General features: G+C 49.0%; 1 protein-coding gene across 9 annotated transcripts in view; it reads right to left on the bottom strand.

Annotated features, from left to right (window-relative positions):
• EPB41 (erythrocyte membrane protein band 4.1) overlaps positions 1-15,397 on the bottom strand; it is a 339,397-nt gene that overhangs the window by 216,733 nt on the left and 107,267 nt on the right. The window contains exon 1 of one of the 9 annotated variants that reach the window (XM_050794636.1): positions 14,153-15,241. The exons of the other annotated variants lie outside the window; for them this stretch is intronic. Within the exon in view, the coding sequence (XP_050650593.1) occupies positions 14,153-14,166 (14 nt within the window). The 5' untranslated portion in view covers positions 14,167-15,241. Of the gene's footprint in view, positions 1-14,152; positions 15,242-15,397 lie in introns of those variants that run through there. 9 annotated transcript variants of the gene reach the window in all.

The following is a 15,397-nucleotide window of genomic DNA, read 5'->3' as shown; positions in this document are numbered from 1 at the left end:
ATTACATACCGCTTTCATATCACTCTCAGGAAAGCACTGGAAATGACGTGAATAAGTAATATTAACATCTGTCCCAAGACCTCAGGGAAAGGCTGTCATAGCTACTTCTGATTATAGCCCTGGGACATTCAAGGAGAGACCCACTGATCTGGCCTCCCATGACCCTCTCCAACCCTATTCTCTTACCAGCTGCAACGAGCCTAATGACCCTGATCCAGCAAAGCCTCAGCTCACTCAGCCTTAACCCACTAATTCTCTCTCACCAGGGGAGGGAACCCTCAAGGAATAGAGGGTTTTCCAAGAAACAGCTCTATGCCACCTACTAGCTGACACCCTTCTAAAACTGGTAAAGTCAGCCTGGTCCAACCCTCACTTGACAGGGCAGAAGGGAAGATATAAGGAAGCAGGGGTATTGGGGGCACAGAAATTGCCAGGTTTGACTTGCCCCAAGATCCTCCAAAGCTGCTACTATAGGACAGGTCCTGAGCTGGCCAGCTAGCATTTGACTAACCTCAGTTTCCAAGACTTCCGGTGACTGGGAGCACTTTAGTGGGGAAGAAATTGAGAAATTAGGGCCAGGCACAGTGGCTCACACCTATAATCCCAACACTTTGGGAGGCCGAGGCAGGCGGATCACTTGAGGCCAGGAGTTCGAGAACAGCCCGGCCAACATGGCGAAACCCTGTCTCTACTAAAAATACAAAAAATTAGCCGGGTGTGGTGGTGTGCACCTGTAGACCCAGCTACTCGGGAAGCTGAGGCAGGAGAATTGCTTGAACCCAGGAGGCAGAGGTTTCAGTTAGCCGAGATCATGCCACTGCACTCCAGCCTGGGCAACAGAGCAAGACTCTGTCTCTAAAAAAAAAAAAAAAAAAAGAGAGAAAGAAAGAGAGAAGTCATAAGAGAGACTGCAAATAAGTTGTAGCCTTAGTTCCACCATAAATTCGCTGTATGACTCTAGGCAAGTCACCTACCCTTCCTCAGCTCAGCTGCCACAACAAAATGCCATAGATTCGGTGACTTAAACAACAGAAATTTATTTTCTCACAGTTCTGGAGGCTGGAGTCAGAGATCAGCCATGGCCAGGTTTTGGTGAGGGTGTGCTTCCTGGCTGGCAGATGGTCACCTTCTTGCTGTGTCTTTACATGGTGGAGAGACAGCAAGTTTTCTGGGGTTTTTTTGTTTGATTTTTGGGTTTTTTTTTTTTTTTTTTTTGAGACATAGTCTTCGTCTGACGCCCAGGCTGAGTGCAGTGGCATGATCATGGCCCACTGCAACCTCCACCTCCCGGGTTCAAGCAATTCTCCTACCTCAGCCTCCCGAGTAGCTGGGATTACAGGCATGCACCACCAGGCCCGGCTGATTTTTGTATTGTTAGTAGAGACGGGGTTTTGCCATGTTGGCCAGGCTGGTCTCGAACTCCCGACCTCAAGTGATCCACTTGCCTGGACCTCCCAAAGTGCTGGGATTACAGGCATGAGCCACCACACCCAGCTGGTGTCTCTTCCTTTTTGAGACATAGTCTTGCTCTGTCACCCAGGCTGGAGTGCAGTGGTGCAGTCTCAGCTCACTGCAACCTCCATCTCCTGGGTTCTAACGATTCTTATGCCTCAGCCTCCCAACTAGCTGGGATTACAGGCACCCGCCACCACACCTGGCTAATTTTTTGTTTTTTGTATTTTTGAGACAGAGTCTCGTTCTGTCACCCAGACTGGAGTGCAGTGGCGCGATCTCAGCTCACGGCTCTGCCTCCCAGGTTCACGCCATTCTCCTGCCTCAGCCTCCTGAGTAGCTGGGACCACAGGTGCCCCCCACCATGCCCGGCTAATTTTTTTGTATTTTTTAGTAGAGACGGGGTTTCACTGTGTTAGACAGGATGGTCTAGATCTCCTGACCTTGTGATCCGCCTGCATCAGCCTCCCAACGTGCTGGAATTACAGGTGTGAGCCACCGTGCCCGGTCAATTTTTTGTATTTTTAGTAGAGACGAGGTTTTACCATATTGTCCAGGCTGGTCTCAAACTCCCGACTTCAGGTGATCCACCCACCTCTGCCTCCCAAAGTGCTGGGATTACAGCCATGAGCCACCACGTCTGACCTTGATGTCTCTTCTTATAAGGGCACTAATACTGTCATGAGGGCCCCACCCTCATAATCTCATCTTATCCTAATTACTTCCCTGATTAATTACTCCATTTCCAAATACCATTACATTAGAGGTTAGAGCTTCAATATAAGAAAGCAAGAAGGATCAACTTATGTGGAGAATGCAAAGGGTTCTGCAGATTACAAAGCCCCATACTACACTAAATATGATTTTTATTTTAAATCTGCTATCAACCAACCAGAAAGAATCCTCAACCTCAAGGTAAAAGCCTCCCTGGAAGTGGGGACACAGTGGTCCCGCCTTTCTTTATCCATCACACATTTACTGGGCAGTGGGGATCCCAGCATGAATGAGTCCAGTGGCTCCATAATAAGTCATCATTATGATCCCATACTTGAGTGATGGCAAGAAAAAGTTTAAAAAAAAAAAAATGCTGGGCCAGGTGCGGTGACTCACACCTGTAATCCCAACACTTTGGGAGCGTGAGGCAGGTGAATCACGAGGTCAGGAGTTCGAGACCAGCCTGGCCAAGATGGTGAAACCCCGTCTCTACTAAAAATACAAAAATTAGATGGGCATGGTGGCATGTGCCTGTAATCCCAGCTACTCGGGAGGCTGAGACAGGAGAATCCCTTGAACCTGGGAGGTGGAGGTTGCAGTGAACCAAGATTGCGCCACTGCACTCCAGCCTGGGCAACAGAGCGAGACTCTGTCTCAAAAAACAAACAAACAAACAAAAAAAAACCTGGACTTTTGAGGCAGGCTGACCTTGGTTCAAATCAGAACTTCATCACTGAGATGCTATGTGAGTCCAGGCAATTCGCTTCCCCTCCCTTCCTTTTTTTTTTTTTTCTTTTTTTTTTCTTTTTTTTGAGATGGAGTATTGCTCTATCACCCAGGCTGGAGTGCAGTGGTGCGGTCTCGGCTCACTGCAAGCTCCACTTCCCAGGTTCACGCCATTTTCCTGCCTCAGCCTCCCGAGTAGCTGGGACTACAGGCGCCCGCCAACACGCCCAGCTAATTTTTTTGTATTTTTAGTAGAGACAGGGTTTCACCGTGTTAGCGAGGATGGTCTCGATCTCCTGACCTCATGATCCGCCCATCTTGGCCTCCCAAAGTGCTCGGATTATAGGTGTGAGCCACTGTGCCTGGCCCCCTCCCTTCCTTTTCTATAAAATGGAGCTAATATGTGCCAACCGTTACACCGAGTGTTTTGTATACAATATGTCACTGAACCTTCACAACAGTCCCTTGACGAAGGTATGACTATAATTTCCATTTTACAGATGAAGAAATAGAGTCTCAGGCCAGGCATGGTGGCTCACACCTGTAATCCCAGCACTTTGGGAGGCTGAGGTGGGCAGATCACCTGAGGTCAGGAGTTCAAGACCACCTGGCCAGTGAAACCCTGTCTCTACTAAAAATATAAAAATTAGCCAGGTGTGGTGGTGGGTGCCTGTAGTCCCAGCTACTTGGGAGGCTGAGGCAGGAGAATCACTTGAACCCAGGAGGCGGAGGTTGCAGTGAGCTGAGATCACACCACTGCACTCCAGCCTGGGCAACAGAGTAAGACCTTAGCTAAAAAAAAAAAAAAGAAAGAAAGAAAGAGAAGTAGAGTCTCTCAGAGAAGTGAAAAACTTGTCCAAGATCACCCAGCTAGTAAGTGTCAGGGTTAGAATTCAAACCCACATCTGCCCGGCCCTGTTCTAGTGTTCTTCTCACAGATTGCCTACATTTCCATGATGGTCATTATCACAATCCCAGCAAAGATGTGCAGAGTACCAGCTAAGTACCTAAGTACTTTTTAACTGCATTCTCTTATTTAATACTCACAACAACCCACTAGAGTGGGTACTATTTTAGCCCCATTTTTATTTATTTATTTTATTTTTATTTTTATTTTTATTTTATTTTTTTTTTTTTTTGAGACGGAGTCTCGCTCTGTGGCCCAGGCTGGAGTGCAGTGGCCGGATCTCAGCTCACTGCAAGCTCCGCCTCCCGGGTTTACGCCATTCTCCTGTCTCAGCCTCCCGAGTAGCTGGGACTACAGGCGCCTGCCACTGAGCCCGGCTAGTTTTTTTTTCGTATTTTTAGTAGAGACGGGGTTTCACCGTGTTAGCCAGGATGGTCTCGATCTCCTGACCTCGTGATCCGCCCATCTCAGCCTCCCAAAGTGCTGGGATTACAGGCTTGAGCCACCGCGCCCGGCCTATTTATTTATTTTTGAGACAGAGTCTTGCTGTGTCTCCCAGGCTGGAGTGCAGTGGTGTGATCTCGGCTCACTGCAAGCTCCACCTCCCAGGTTCATGCCATTCTCCTGCCTCAGCCTCCCGAGTAGCTGGGACTACAGGTGCCCGTGACTACGCCCAGCTAATTTTTTGTATTTTTAGTAGAGACAGGGTTTCACTGTGTTAGCCAGGATGGTCTCGGTCTCCTGACCTCGTGATCCACCCGCCTCGGCCTCCCAAAGTGCTGGGATTACAGGCGCGAGCCACCACACCTGGCCTTTTAGCCCCATTTTATCGCTTTGGGAACTGACGTCAGAGAGGTGAAGTGATTTGTCCAGTGTCACACAGCTAGGAAGGGGTATAGTTGGGAAGCCAGCTGTGTGTGAGTCCGGAACCCAACTCCTTGCTCAAACACTATCTTGCCTCTCTTCCCTAGTGAGGTCAAGCAGGCATCTTTATCTCTGTTTGACAGATGAGAAAGCTGAGGCCCAGCAAGAGGTAGTGACGTGCCTAAGAACACACAGCAAGTCAGTAACTACACAGCGACTTAAGCTCAGGCTCCTGAGTCTCAAACCCAGGATAATTTCCTCCACTTATAATCTTGAGCATCAGAAAATGCCCCCGTGTCCACTGGACATTTGGAAACCCTACACCTAGCTCCCCTGAAAGTGTGGGGAACCCCCTCTGTACCAGGCCAGGCATACAGACCTAGGGGTCTTGGGGGAAAACATTGCAGGATACTGTTCGGGGAAAACAGCAGTTGAGCTGGTGACCCATGTGCCCCTAGCTTTGGGCACCTCCGTCTTGGTCTCCCTAAATCATGGACCCCAAGCTGGGAAGGGGAAAATTCCAGAGGAAGCTGCTCCAAGCCTGGTTCCCAGTGTCTAGCACAGCTCTCTGCTATGATTTCTGCTGAAAAACAAAAAGCTCAATCCTCTAGGCCTAAGTGCTAATTACCAATAATGACATAATAACCATTGCGGACCCAACAGCCAAACAGCCCCAACTAGAAATTCTGCAAAGCTCAGGCTCCGGAACAAAAGATTTGGGCACTCCAATTGAAACTGATGCCCTGGCAGAAAATATCAGAAGCAATCAGAAGCAAAAGAACCTCAGGGTTGACCCAGCCAAAGTATGATCTGACAAATGGAAAGGATGATGACCACTCACTTTTTCTCTCCTTCATACATTTATTGAGATTCTACTGTGTGCTCAAAATATTCCTAGATCTGGAGAGAATAGGCTTCATATAGTCATTAGTTTACACCCTAAATATTTACTGAGTACCTGCTATGCACCACGCACTGTTCTAGGTACGAGGGATATAACATTGAATAATACAGACAAAAATCACCATCACCACAGAGCTTACATTCCAATGGGAAGAAAGACAATAAATAATAAAATACAGTATGTCAAAGAGTGATAAGTGCTATGGATAAAAATAAGCAGAGAGTGCTGAGGTTAGAGGACAGAAAGCCGTTACAAAGTAAGATAGTCAGGAGGCCTGGTGTGGTGGCTCACACCTGTAATCCCAGTACTTTGGGAGGCCAAGGTGGGAGGATCACCAGAGGTCAGGAGTTCAAGACCAGCCTGGCCAACATGGCAAAACCCCATCTCTACTAAAAATACAAAAATCAGATGGGCATGGTGGCATGTGCCTGTAATCCCAGCTACTCAGGAGGCTGAGACAGGAGAATCCCTTGAACCTGGGAGGCAGAGGTTGCAGTGAGCCAAGATCGCGCCACTGCACTCCAGCCTGGGCAACAGAGGAAGACTCCATCTCAAAATGATAATAATAATAATAATATAAAAATAGGCCAGGCGCAGTGGCTCACACCTGTAATCCCAGCACTTTGGGAGGCCGAGGCTCGCAGATCATGAGGTCAAGAGATCAAGACACCCTGGCCAACATGGTGAAACCCCATCTCTATTAAAAACACAAAAATTAGCTGGGCATGGTGGCGCACGCCTGTAGTCCCAGCTACTGGGGAGGCTGAGGAGGGAAAATTGTTTGAACCCAGAAGGCGGAGGTTGCAGTGAACTGAGATCGTGCTACTGCACTCCAGCCTGGCGACAAAGCAAGACTCTGTCTCAAAAAATAAATAAATAGCTGGGCGTGGTGGCTCACGCCTGTAATCCCAGCACTTTGGCAGGCCAGGGCAGGCAGATCATGAGGTCAGGAGATCGAGACTATCCTGGCTAACACGGTGAAACCCCATCTCTACTAAAAATACAAAAAATTAGCCGGATGCGGTGGCGGGCGCCTGTAGTCCCAGCTACTCAGAAGGCTAAGGCAGGAGAATGGCATGAACCCAGGAGGCAGAGCTTGCAGTGAGTAGAGATCTTGCCACTGCACTCCAGCCTGGGCGACAGAGCGAGATTCTGTCTCTAAATAAATAAATAAAAAGATAGTCAGGAAAGGTCTTATTGAGAAGGTGACATTTAAACAAAAAGTTTAAAGAGATGAGAGAACAAGCTACAAAAGTGTTTGGGGGTAGAGTATTCTGGGTCAAAGGACTAGCAAGTGCAAAGGTCCTGGGGTGGAAGTGTGCTTGATGGGCTTGCCTGGGATCATGCCTCTAGTCATTAATAGCTGAGGGGCCTGGTGGGAAAGGAATCAGACACAGACAGACTAATGTACTTAAACTCTCTTTAGCCTCAGGACAACCCAGGAGGTAACATTTTGCCCACTATTCTCACCATCTCACAAAGGTGTGAGACCAAGAGAAGAGAAGTAAATGATCCAGCCAGGTGCAGTGGCTCATGCCTGTAATCCCAGCACTTTGGGAGGCTGAGAGGGGTGGATCACTTGAGGTCAGGAGTTCAAGACCAGCCTCGCCAACATGGTGAAACCCCATCTCTACTAAAAATACAAAAATTAGCCTAGTATAGTGGTGCATGCTTGTATTCCCAGCTACTTGGGAGGCTGAGGTAGGAGGTTCACTTGAACCTGGGAGGCAGAGGTTGCAGTAACCCGAGGTCATGCCACTGCACTCCAGCCTGGGTGATAGAAGGAGACTCCATCTCAAAAAAAAAAAAAAAAGAAGTAAATGATCCCACATCACACAGCTAGAATAGGCAGGTCTATCTGACTCCACCTTTCTGCTTCTAGTCTCTGGCCTATCTGTGGAAACTCTAAATATTTATTGAGTGAATGAATAACGCAATCAATCCTATACATTTCTCAAGTCCTTCCTTCTTAATGAATTCTTTTATGACTTCTTGTTATCTCTACCAATCATAGAATAACGATGACAACAACGACAATAATAATTCCAACATGTCTGTCAGCTATGGACTGAGTACTTCATACGAATTATTTAATTTAGCCCTTAAATAATCCTATGAGAAGATGCTAATATTTTTCCCATGTTATAGGGGAAAAAACTGAAGCTCAAGGTAAAACAACTTGCGAGAGGTCTCACAGCTGGTGAGGGATGAAGCTGGGATTTAAACCAAAGTCTCTCTGCTCACAAATCCCTACTTTTAATCCTGTAGCATTAGTAGAAACCTCTGACCTCAATCCATCCCCTTCCTTTTTTAAATCAGAAAATGAAGGCACAGGAAGGGTAGGTAATTTGCCCAAGATCTCACACCATAGAGAGCTAGGGGGGCTGGTGTTCCTTCCACTCTACCATTTTTGGGACTGTGAACCAGGTTTTCTCTTTTAGGCCTATTTCCCAGCCTCTGTGAAAGTCTTGAAGTCATCTAGCTCCCGAGCATGGTTCCAAGGAGTTCATGGTCCATCACTGTTCCCCCCAGCATAAGCCTGGATGGCATGGGGCCCCTCCTACTCTCTGCTTTTCCTGAATGCCTGCAGTGGCATCATCGGAGGCTGCAGAAGGGAACCTGTCTTGGGTGGGGCTAGTGTGTCCCAGGAAAGGGGGAAGAGGGTAGGGAAGCATAACAGATGCTGAGCCTCCTGCTTTAAAACTGGCTTATCAGGTGCGATTTGTTCAATAGAAACCATAGCAGATACTCCAAAGTCCCTAGATCAGGAAGGGGAAGGGCAGAAGAAGTTTTTAAGAGGCAGCAGCTATAACAGCTTCCTGCCACTGAGGACTCACTAGGTGCTTTCTGTACATTATTGCTGATCCTTACGGTAAAATCAGTGCCACTCTACAGTGGAGAAAACTGAGGCTCAGAGAGGTAAAGTGACAGCCAAGACCACTGCACCACATGCACCTATGGGACAGTGCACAGAAGGTCTGGAGACCTGGGCTTCTACTGTATGACCTTGCACCAACAGACACTTGCTGTGATCTGAGGTCCCTGTGTCTGTTCCATAAGGGACTTGGTAGCTAGCGTCTGTTGCATGATCCAGAAGGCTGAGGGATCCAGCTCTACCCTGACCACCAGACCTCCAGAAATACTGAACATCACACTCTTTTCACAAGTACCAGAAAAAAAGGGCTTCCTTATCCACTCCCAGAGGAAAAAAAAAAAAAAAAATATATATATATATATATATATATATATATTCTAAATATGTGTCCTGTTTCAAAGCTGCTGCTGGCTTTGGCCTCCAGCCAGGGCAGGGCCTCTAGTGCAGGGAGTGGGAGAGTGCCCAGGCCTCAGGACTGAGAATCCTGGGGCCCAAGGCCAAGGCAGGCAAGGGGCAGGAGGGGAGCCAGCTTGGCAGTGAGCCAGGACCCCTCTGAAGACTTGGGCTTGTTTCTTTTTTTTTTTTTGAGATGGAGTTTCACTCTTGTTGCCCAGGCTGGAGTGCAATGGCACGATCTCGGCTCACAGCAACCTCTGCCTTCCAGGTTCAAGCGATTCTCCTGCTTCCCGGTAGCTGGGATTATAGGCATGTGCCACCATGCCCGGCCAATTTTGTATTTTTAGTAAAGACAGGGTTTCTCCATGTTGGTCAGGCTGGTCTCAAACTCCCGACCTCAGGTGATCCGCCCGCCTCGGCCTCCCAAAGTGCTGGAATTACAGGCGTGAGCCACCATGCCTGGCCGGGTTTGTTTCTTAATATTTTCCTTCCTTTCTTGGCTAGAACAGGCTGCCAGGAGATGTAAAGGGGAAGCAGTGGACGGGGTCAAGAAGATTGAGGAGTCTAAATAATGATGGCTTAATTAGCTCCTGTTTATGGGTGCCCAATACTTACAGACACTGGGCCAGGCCATTTGTGGAGATTATCTCATTGAAGCCTCCGCCCTTCTCTGGGAGGAAAGCCTGCTGTTCCCACTTTACTGAGGTGGAAACTGAGGTAGACAGGGCAAGTGAGTGACTAGAGGCCACATGGCTTTTCAATGGCAGGGCTGGCAGGGCAGCCAGGTTATTGACTCCTGAGAGAGGCAGCCACTTGAATGAGCTGGGGTGGGGGAGAGGAGGGGAGAAGGTGGGAACTCAAGGGGAGGAGCAGCATGGGAAGGCCCTGGCAGTCCCTCTGAGCAGAACAGGCAGTTGTGAGGGTGCAGGAAGGAGAGGGGAGCCAGTTACATCCCCAAAGCCCTGCCTGACGTGGGCCTTATTTCCCTGACCAGCCTCATCCCCTGTCACTGCCTGCCTCTCCGTTTGTGCTCCAGCCACACCAACGACAGTGCTCATCTATCCTGAGCACAGTATGCAGGCTTGAGCCTTTGCACATGCCATTCCCTATACCTAGAAAGTTGTTCCCACCATTGCCTACTTAGAGAGCTCTTACTCATCCTTCAAAGCCCAGCCTAGCTCTTTTCCCCTTGATGCGCCTGAGTTAACCACCTGCTCCCCTGGGCTCACTCTCACATGGCAGTTCGTCCTTAAGGAGCAGGAACACTGCATGACTCACATTTGTGCCCCCAGCACCTAGCCCATCAGTTCTCAATAAATGTTTACTGTCTTTAGTTGTATTTTATTTATCACTGAATCTTCAAGGCAAGCAAAACAGGTTTTCTTATTCTCACTCTCAAGGCAAGGAAAAGGAGGGCAAGAGAGAGGGAGTGATAGGAGTATCTTCTTTCTTTTGTTTCTTTTTTCTTTTCCTTCCTTTCTTTCCTTCTTTTCCTTCCCTTCCTTCCCTTCCTTCCTTCCTTCCTTCCTTCCGATCTTCCTACCTACAGGGGTTTCACTTTGTCAACCAGGCTGGAGTATAAAGGTGCAATCACAGCTCACTGCAGCCTCGACCTCCTGGGCTCAAGGGATCCTCCCACCTCAGCCTCTTGTGTAGTTGAAATGACAGGCACATGCACAATGCCCAGCTGATTTTTGTGCTTTTTGTAGAGATGGGGTTGCTCCATGTTCCCTAGGCTTGTCTTGAACTCCTGGGCACAAGTGATCCTCCTGCCTCAGCCTCACCAAAGTGTTGGGATTATAGGTGTGAGCCACCAGGCCTGGCGATTCCTGAGGTTGCACAGACACTCAGTAACACTGGTAGGTCTAGAACCCAGGGCTTTTCTGCACCACACAGCTCCTGCCTGGCTCCCACCCCAAAGAGGTCTCATCCCTACCAGACCTACCAGGGTCACCACAAGGGACCCCCAAGATAGGAGTGGGTGCCCTGGGCCCTGGTGGCCACAGGCCTTGCCCCAGTGTTCAGCTCAGACATAGCTGCTGCCTAAGCTGAGGGGAAAGGTAGTGAGAGAAGCTGAATAGCTTTTACCCTCAACCCAGCTGTGCCTCCTCCTCCCAGATATGTCCCTCAGGCAGAGACTCCAGTGGGCCCCACTGGCCCCAGGCCCCAAGATCTTCCTCTGGCCCTCTCCTCTCCTCCCCTCCCTGGCCACTGCAGTTCATTATCACGCCCTGCTGGTTCTGCCTCCTAAACAGACTTCACATGGCCCACTGCTCCCCATTCCATGGCACAGTCCCCAGCCCAAGATCTCAGCATCTCTCACCTGGACAGTTCCCCCTGCCCCTGTCCCTGCCCCTCCCTACTTACTATCCAGTGACTCCCCATTGCCATAGGTCAAGTCCTCCTCACTGTCATGAGCCTATCTCTTCAGCTGCATTTCCCCAAGTGCAGGTCATGGCTGTGTACCTTGGCACATGCAGTTCCTTCCACTAGGAATGCCTTTTTTCCTGCCCTCTACATAAGAACACCTATTCAATAAAGGTGGTGTTGATGGTTTCTGTATCCTTCTTCCCAACTAGACTCCGAGCTCCTGGTGGGAAAGGTGGGGAAGGACTACACAGATTCATCTCTGGGCCCCATGCCCGGCACAGGGCCTGACAGAGAGGAAAAGCAGATGACTTAGGAAACGGAGGTACATTCTTACTTCCATGAGGCCACCTCCCTCCCTTCACAGGCCTTCAGGAGTCTGTCAGACCTGTCCCCAGAAGTTCTCTCCCGGACCTGGTCTCTCCTGTCCCAAGAGGAACATCTTTATAATCCCCAAATCATATTCATAATTATAATAACGACAACCATTGCTACCATTTGTTGAATGCTCACCATATGCCTCATTATTTAATCCTCACAAGAAGCCTAAGAGGTAGGTAGGTTATTTTATTTTCCCCATTTTACAGGTAAGAAAACTGAGGCTCCAAGAGGTTAGATATCTTGCCTAAGGTCACACAACTGGGAAACAATAGATGCGAGATTCAAAGCCAGGCCTATCTGACTCTCAAGCAGCAAGCTGTCCAGCCTTCTCCTGTTTTCTATTATCTTTTCTCTTTAAAACTCTTACAGCAGCAGGCCTGGGTGGGGGTGCAGTGTGTGTGTGTGAATTTACTCATCCGACCAACACGCCAGTAGCTCCCACCAGCCCTGTACTGGTCACTGGCGATAGACAAAGAGAATTTAGATGTGCACTCTACCTCCTTGAGAGAGAGAGGAGAGTTTCACACTAAGAATTTGGGCTTTAGGGCCAGGCTCGGTGGCTCACGCCTGTAATCCCAGCACTTTGGGAGGCCGAGGCAGGTTGATCACCCGAGGTCAGGAGTTCCAGACCAGCCTGACAAATATGGTGAAACCCCCATCTACTAAAAATACAAAAATTAGCCAGGCATGGTGGCGCATGCTTGTAGTCCCAGCTACTGGGGAGGTTGAGACAGGAGAATTGCTTGAACCCAGGAGGTGGAGGTTGCAGTGAGCTGAGATTGCACCACTGCACTCCAGCCTGGGGGACAGAGTGAGACTCCATCAAAAAAAAAAAAAAAAAAAAAAAAGAATTTGGGCCCTGGAGTGAGCAGGCTTGGTTCTGAGCCCCAGCTGTACCCCTAAAGAACTGTGGGATTCTGGGTGACTCATTTGGCTTACCCAGTGCCATGAAGCGGGGATAATAATGCCTGCTTCAGTGGGTCTCCTAGGTCACTAGGAGGAATGCATGAGATAATGTGTCTGAAAGAGCACAAAACCAGCCCAGCCTATAAGAAATAGCCAATAAATGGCAATAATACACATGATGACTAGCGAGTCCCAGGCTCCCTGGGCCACGGTGGGATGTAATTCTCCAGGGCCCTCCCTAGAGTCGCCTCAGCCAGAGCCAAATAGGAATATGGATAATAATGCCTAATCCACCTCTTTTCTAATTAAATAATTCTTCAAGGGAAGTGTCTTTTCATAACCCTACTTTACAGGTAAGGCAACCGAGGCAGAGAAGGGGTTACAGAACCAAGTCACACAGCGAGAGTGGCTGAGCTGGAACCTCCACTCAGCTCCTCCCACACCAGGCAGAGCCCAGCCCTTGTCCCAGGGTCCTGGCCAGCCTGCTGGGAAGTTCAGGGGCTCCTGCAATTCCAGTCCCAGCTGAGTGAGAAGTTAAAAGTAGGAGAAATGAGCCAGAAAGAGGAACACATAGTCCCCTCCCAGAATCCCAGGATGAGCCCAGGGCTGGGAAGTTACCAAATGGGGCCCTGTGCTACACTCTTATCAACTCCTTCCCACACCTATGTGGGGAAAGTGTTATGATATGTACATCACAGATGAGGTCTCCAAGACTCAGAGAAGAGCATGCCTTGTCCAGGGTCACAACTGGATAAGGAAAAGTGGCAGTACTAGAAGGGCAGAGTCCCTCCTCATCCCTCCCATTTCTGCCCCAGATCTTCCCAGCTGCCTCTCTTCTGATGAAAACTAGAGGCTCTGTCACTCCCTCTCCAGGAAGTCCAGTTGCCAGGCCCCTCTCTGCTGATTGATACATGCTTGGTTCTTGGCCCCTTACTAAGTTCAGAAGACCCAGAGCTCACTTTACCAGAGCCCTGATCCCCAAGAAAGTCACAGTCTATTGAGGAAATAGATAGGGAATTTACATCACTATCTATAGATAGAAAATAGGGAATTCACGTCACTATCTATAGATAGAAGATAGATAGGGAATTCACATCACTGAGCCCCTATCATGCTGGGCCCTTTTGTCCATTCGCCATTTAATCCAATACAAAGCACATTGATAGGCACACCGTAAACCATCAATAAATTGTTCATTCCTTTGGAAACATTCAATGAGCACCTACTATGTGCTACTATACTCTAGGTGCTGGAGATAGAGCAGTGAACAGATGACCAAGAAATCCCTGCCCTTGTGGGGCTTACACGAATGAAAGAACAAATACACTTGTGTCCCGTAAGTATTCATATTCTTATTTTGCAGACGTGAAACTGAGATGCAAAGAATCACCCACCTGTAAGTGACAGAAAAAGGATTCTATTCCAGCCCAGTCTGCCCCAAAGACCTTTGCATTGTATCATGTGACCAAAAAAAATCAGCACCCAGTATGTTTAATTGGTAGGCCCTGCTTGTGGTAGGATCCTAACTTCACAGAGTGCCCTCTCAGCATTTCTGCCCCTACCCCCGGGCCTCTCTTTACACCTCCCAGTGGCCTCAGAGCCACAGGACATGCATTAAAATCAGCTCACGTGGCAGTCGTTATGTCAAACCATTACTCACCCAGAAGCAGCCATCGGGGTCACGCAGCCAGTCCGGGAGAGACCGTGGAGCCATACCGCAGTGGCACATGGAAGCAAAGGACAGCAGTGAGACACACAGCACAGCCAAAGAAAAAGTCCTTTGGGGCCCCTTCTTCAGCTAGGGCCTGGGCCAGGAGGGAACCCCGCCCTCCCTCTGCCTCTGGGGTCTTGCTGGGGCAGACACCCTAGTCAGCAATAATCTGATAATCCACCCTCAGCTCATCAGGCCTCCAGGGCCCAGCCCACTAGAAGCAGCAGTGTCCCTGTGAACAAACATTAACTGAGCACCTGCTGTGTGCCAGGGGTTGGGGATACGGCCTGAAGAAGACAGACATGGCCCCTGCCCTTATGGAGCCTACAGTGCAGTGAGGAGACAATCATGTAAGTAACTACTGAATTACAACTGTGATGACTGCGTCAAGGAGGAGACTTTAAGAACCTAAGCCGGCTGGGCATGGTGCCTCACACCTATAATCCCAGCACTTTGGGAGGCTGAGGTGGGAGGTGTGCTTCAGCTCAGGAGTTCAAGACCAGCCTAGACAACATGGGGAAACCCCATCTCTATAAAAAAAAATACAAAAATTAGCTGGGTGTGGTGGCACACCGCTGTAGTCCCAGCTACTCAGAAGGCCTAGGTAGGAGGCTCCCTTGAGCCCAGGAGTCCAGGCTGCGGTGAGCCATGATCACCCCATTGTACTCTAGCCTGGGCAATAGAGTGAGACCCTGTCTCAGAATAAAAGAACCTGACACTTGCAATCCCAGCACTTTGGGAGGCTGAGGCAGGCAAATCACTTGAAGTCAGGAGTTTGAGACCAGCCTGGTCAACATGGTGAAACCCCATCTCCAAAAATACAAAATTAGCCAGGCATGGTGGCAGGTGCCTATAATCGCAGCTACTCAGGAGGCTAAGGCACAAGAATTGCTTGAACCTGGGAGGCAGAGGTTGCAGTGACCCAAGATCGCACCACTACACTCCAGCCTGGACAACAGAGTAAGACGCTGTCTCAAGAAAGAAAGAGAGAAAGAGAGAAAGAGAGAAAGAGAGAGAGAGAGAGAGAGAGAAAGAGAGAAAGAGAGAGAGAGAGAGAGAGAGAGAGAGAGAGGGAGGGAGGGAGGGAGGGAAGGGCAAAAGAAAGAAAGAAAAAAAAAGAACCTGGGAAAATCCTGACTTCACGATTTATGGCTCTACCTTTTGTGACATTGGCGCCATTTTGTTTTGTTTTGT

Source organism: Macaca thibetana, chromosome 1 (assembly GCF_024542745.1).
Source record: "Macaca thibetana thibetana isolate TM-01 chromosome 1, ASM2454274v1, whole genome shotgun sequence".
NCBI classification, from domain to species: Eukaryota; Metazoa; Chordata; class Mammalia; order Primates; family Cercopithecidae; genus Macaca; species Macaca thibetana.
This window is presented reverse-complemented; position numbering and strand designations above follow the sequence as displayed.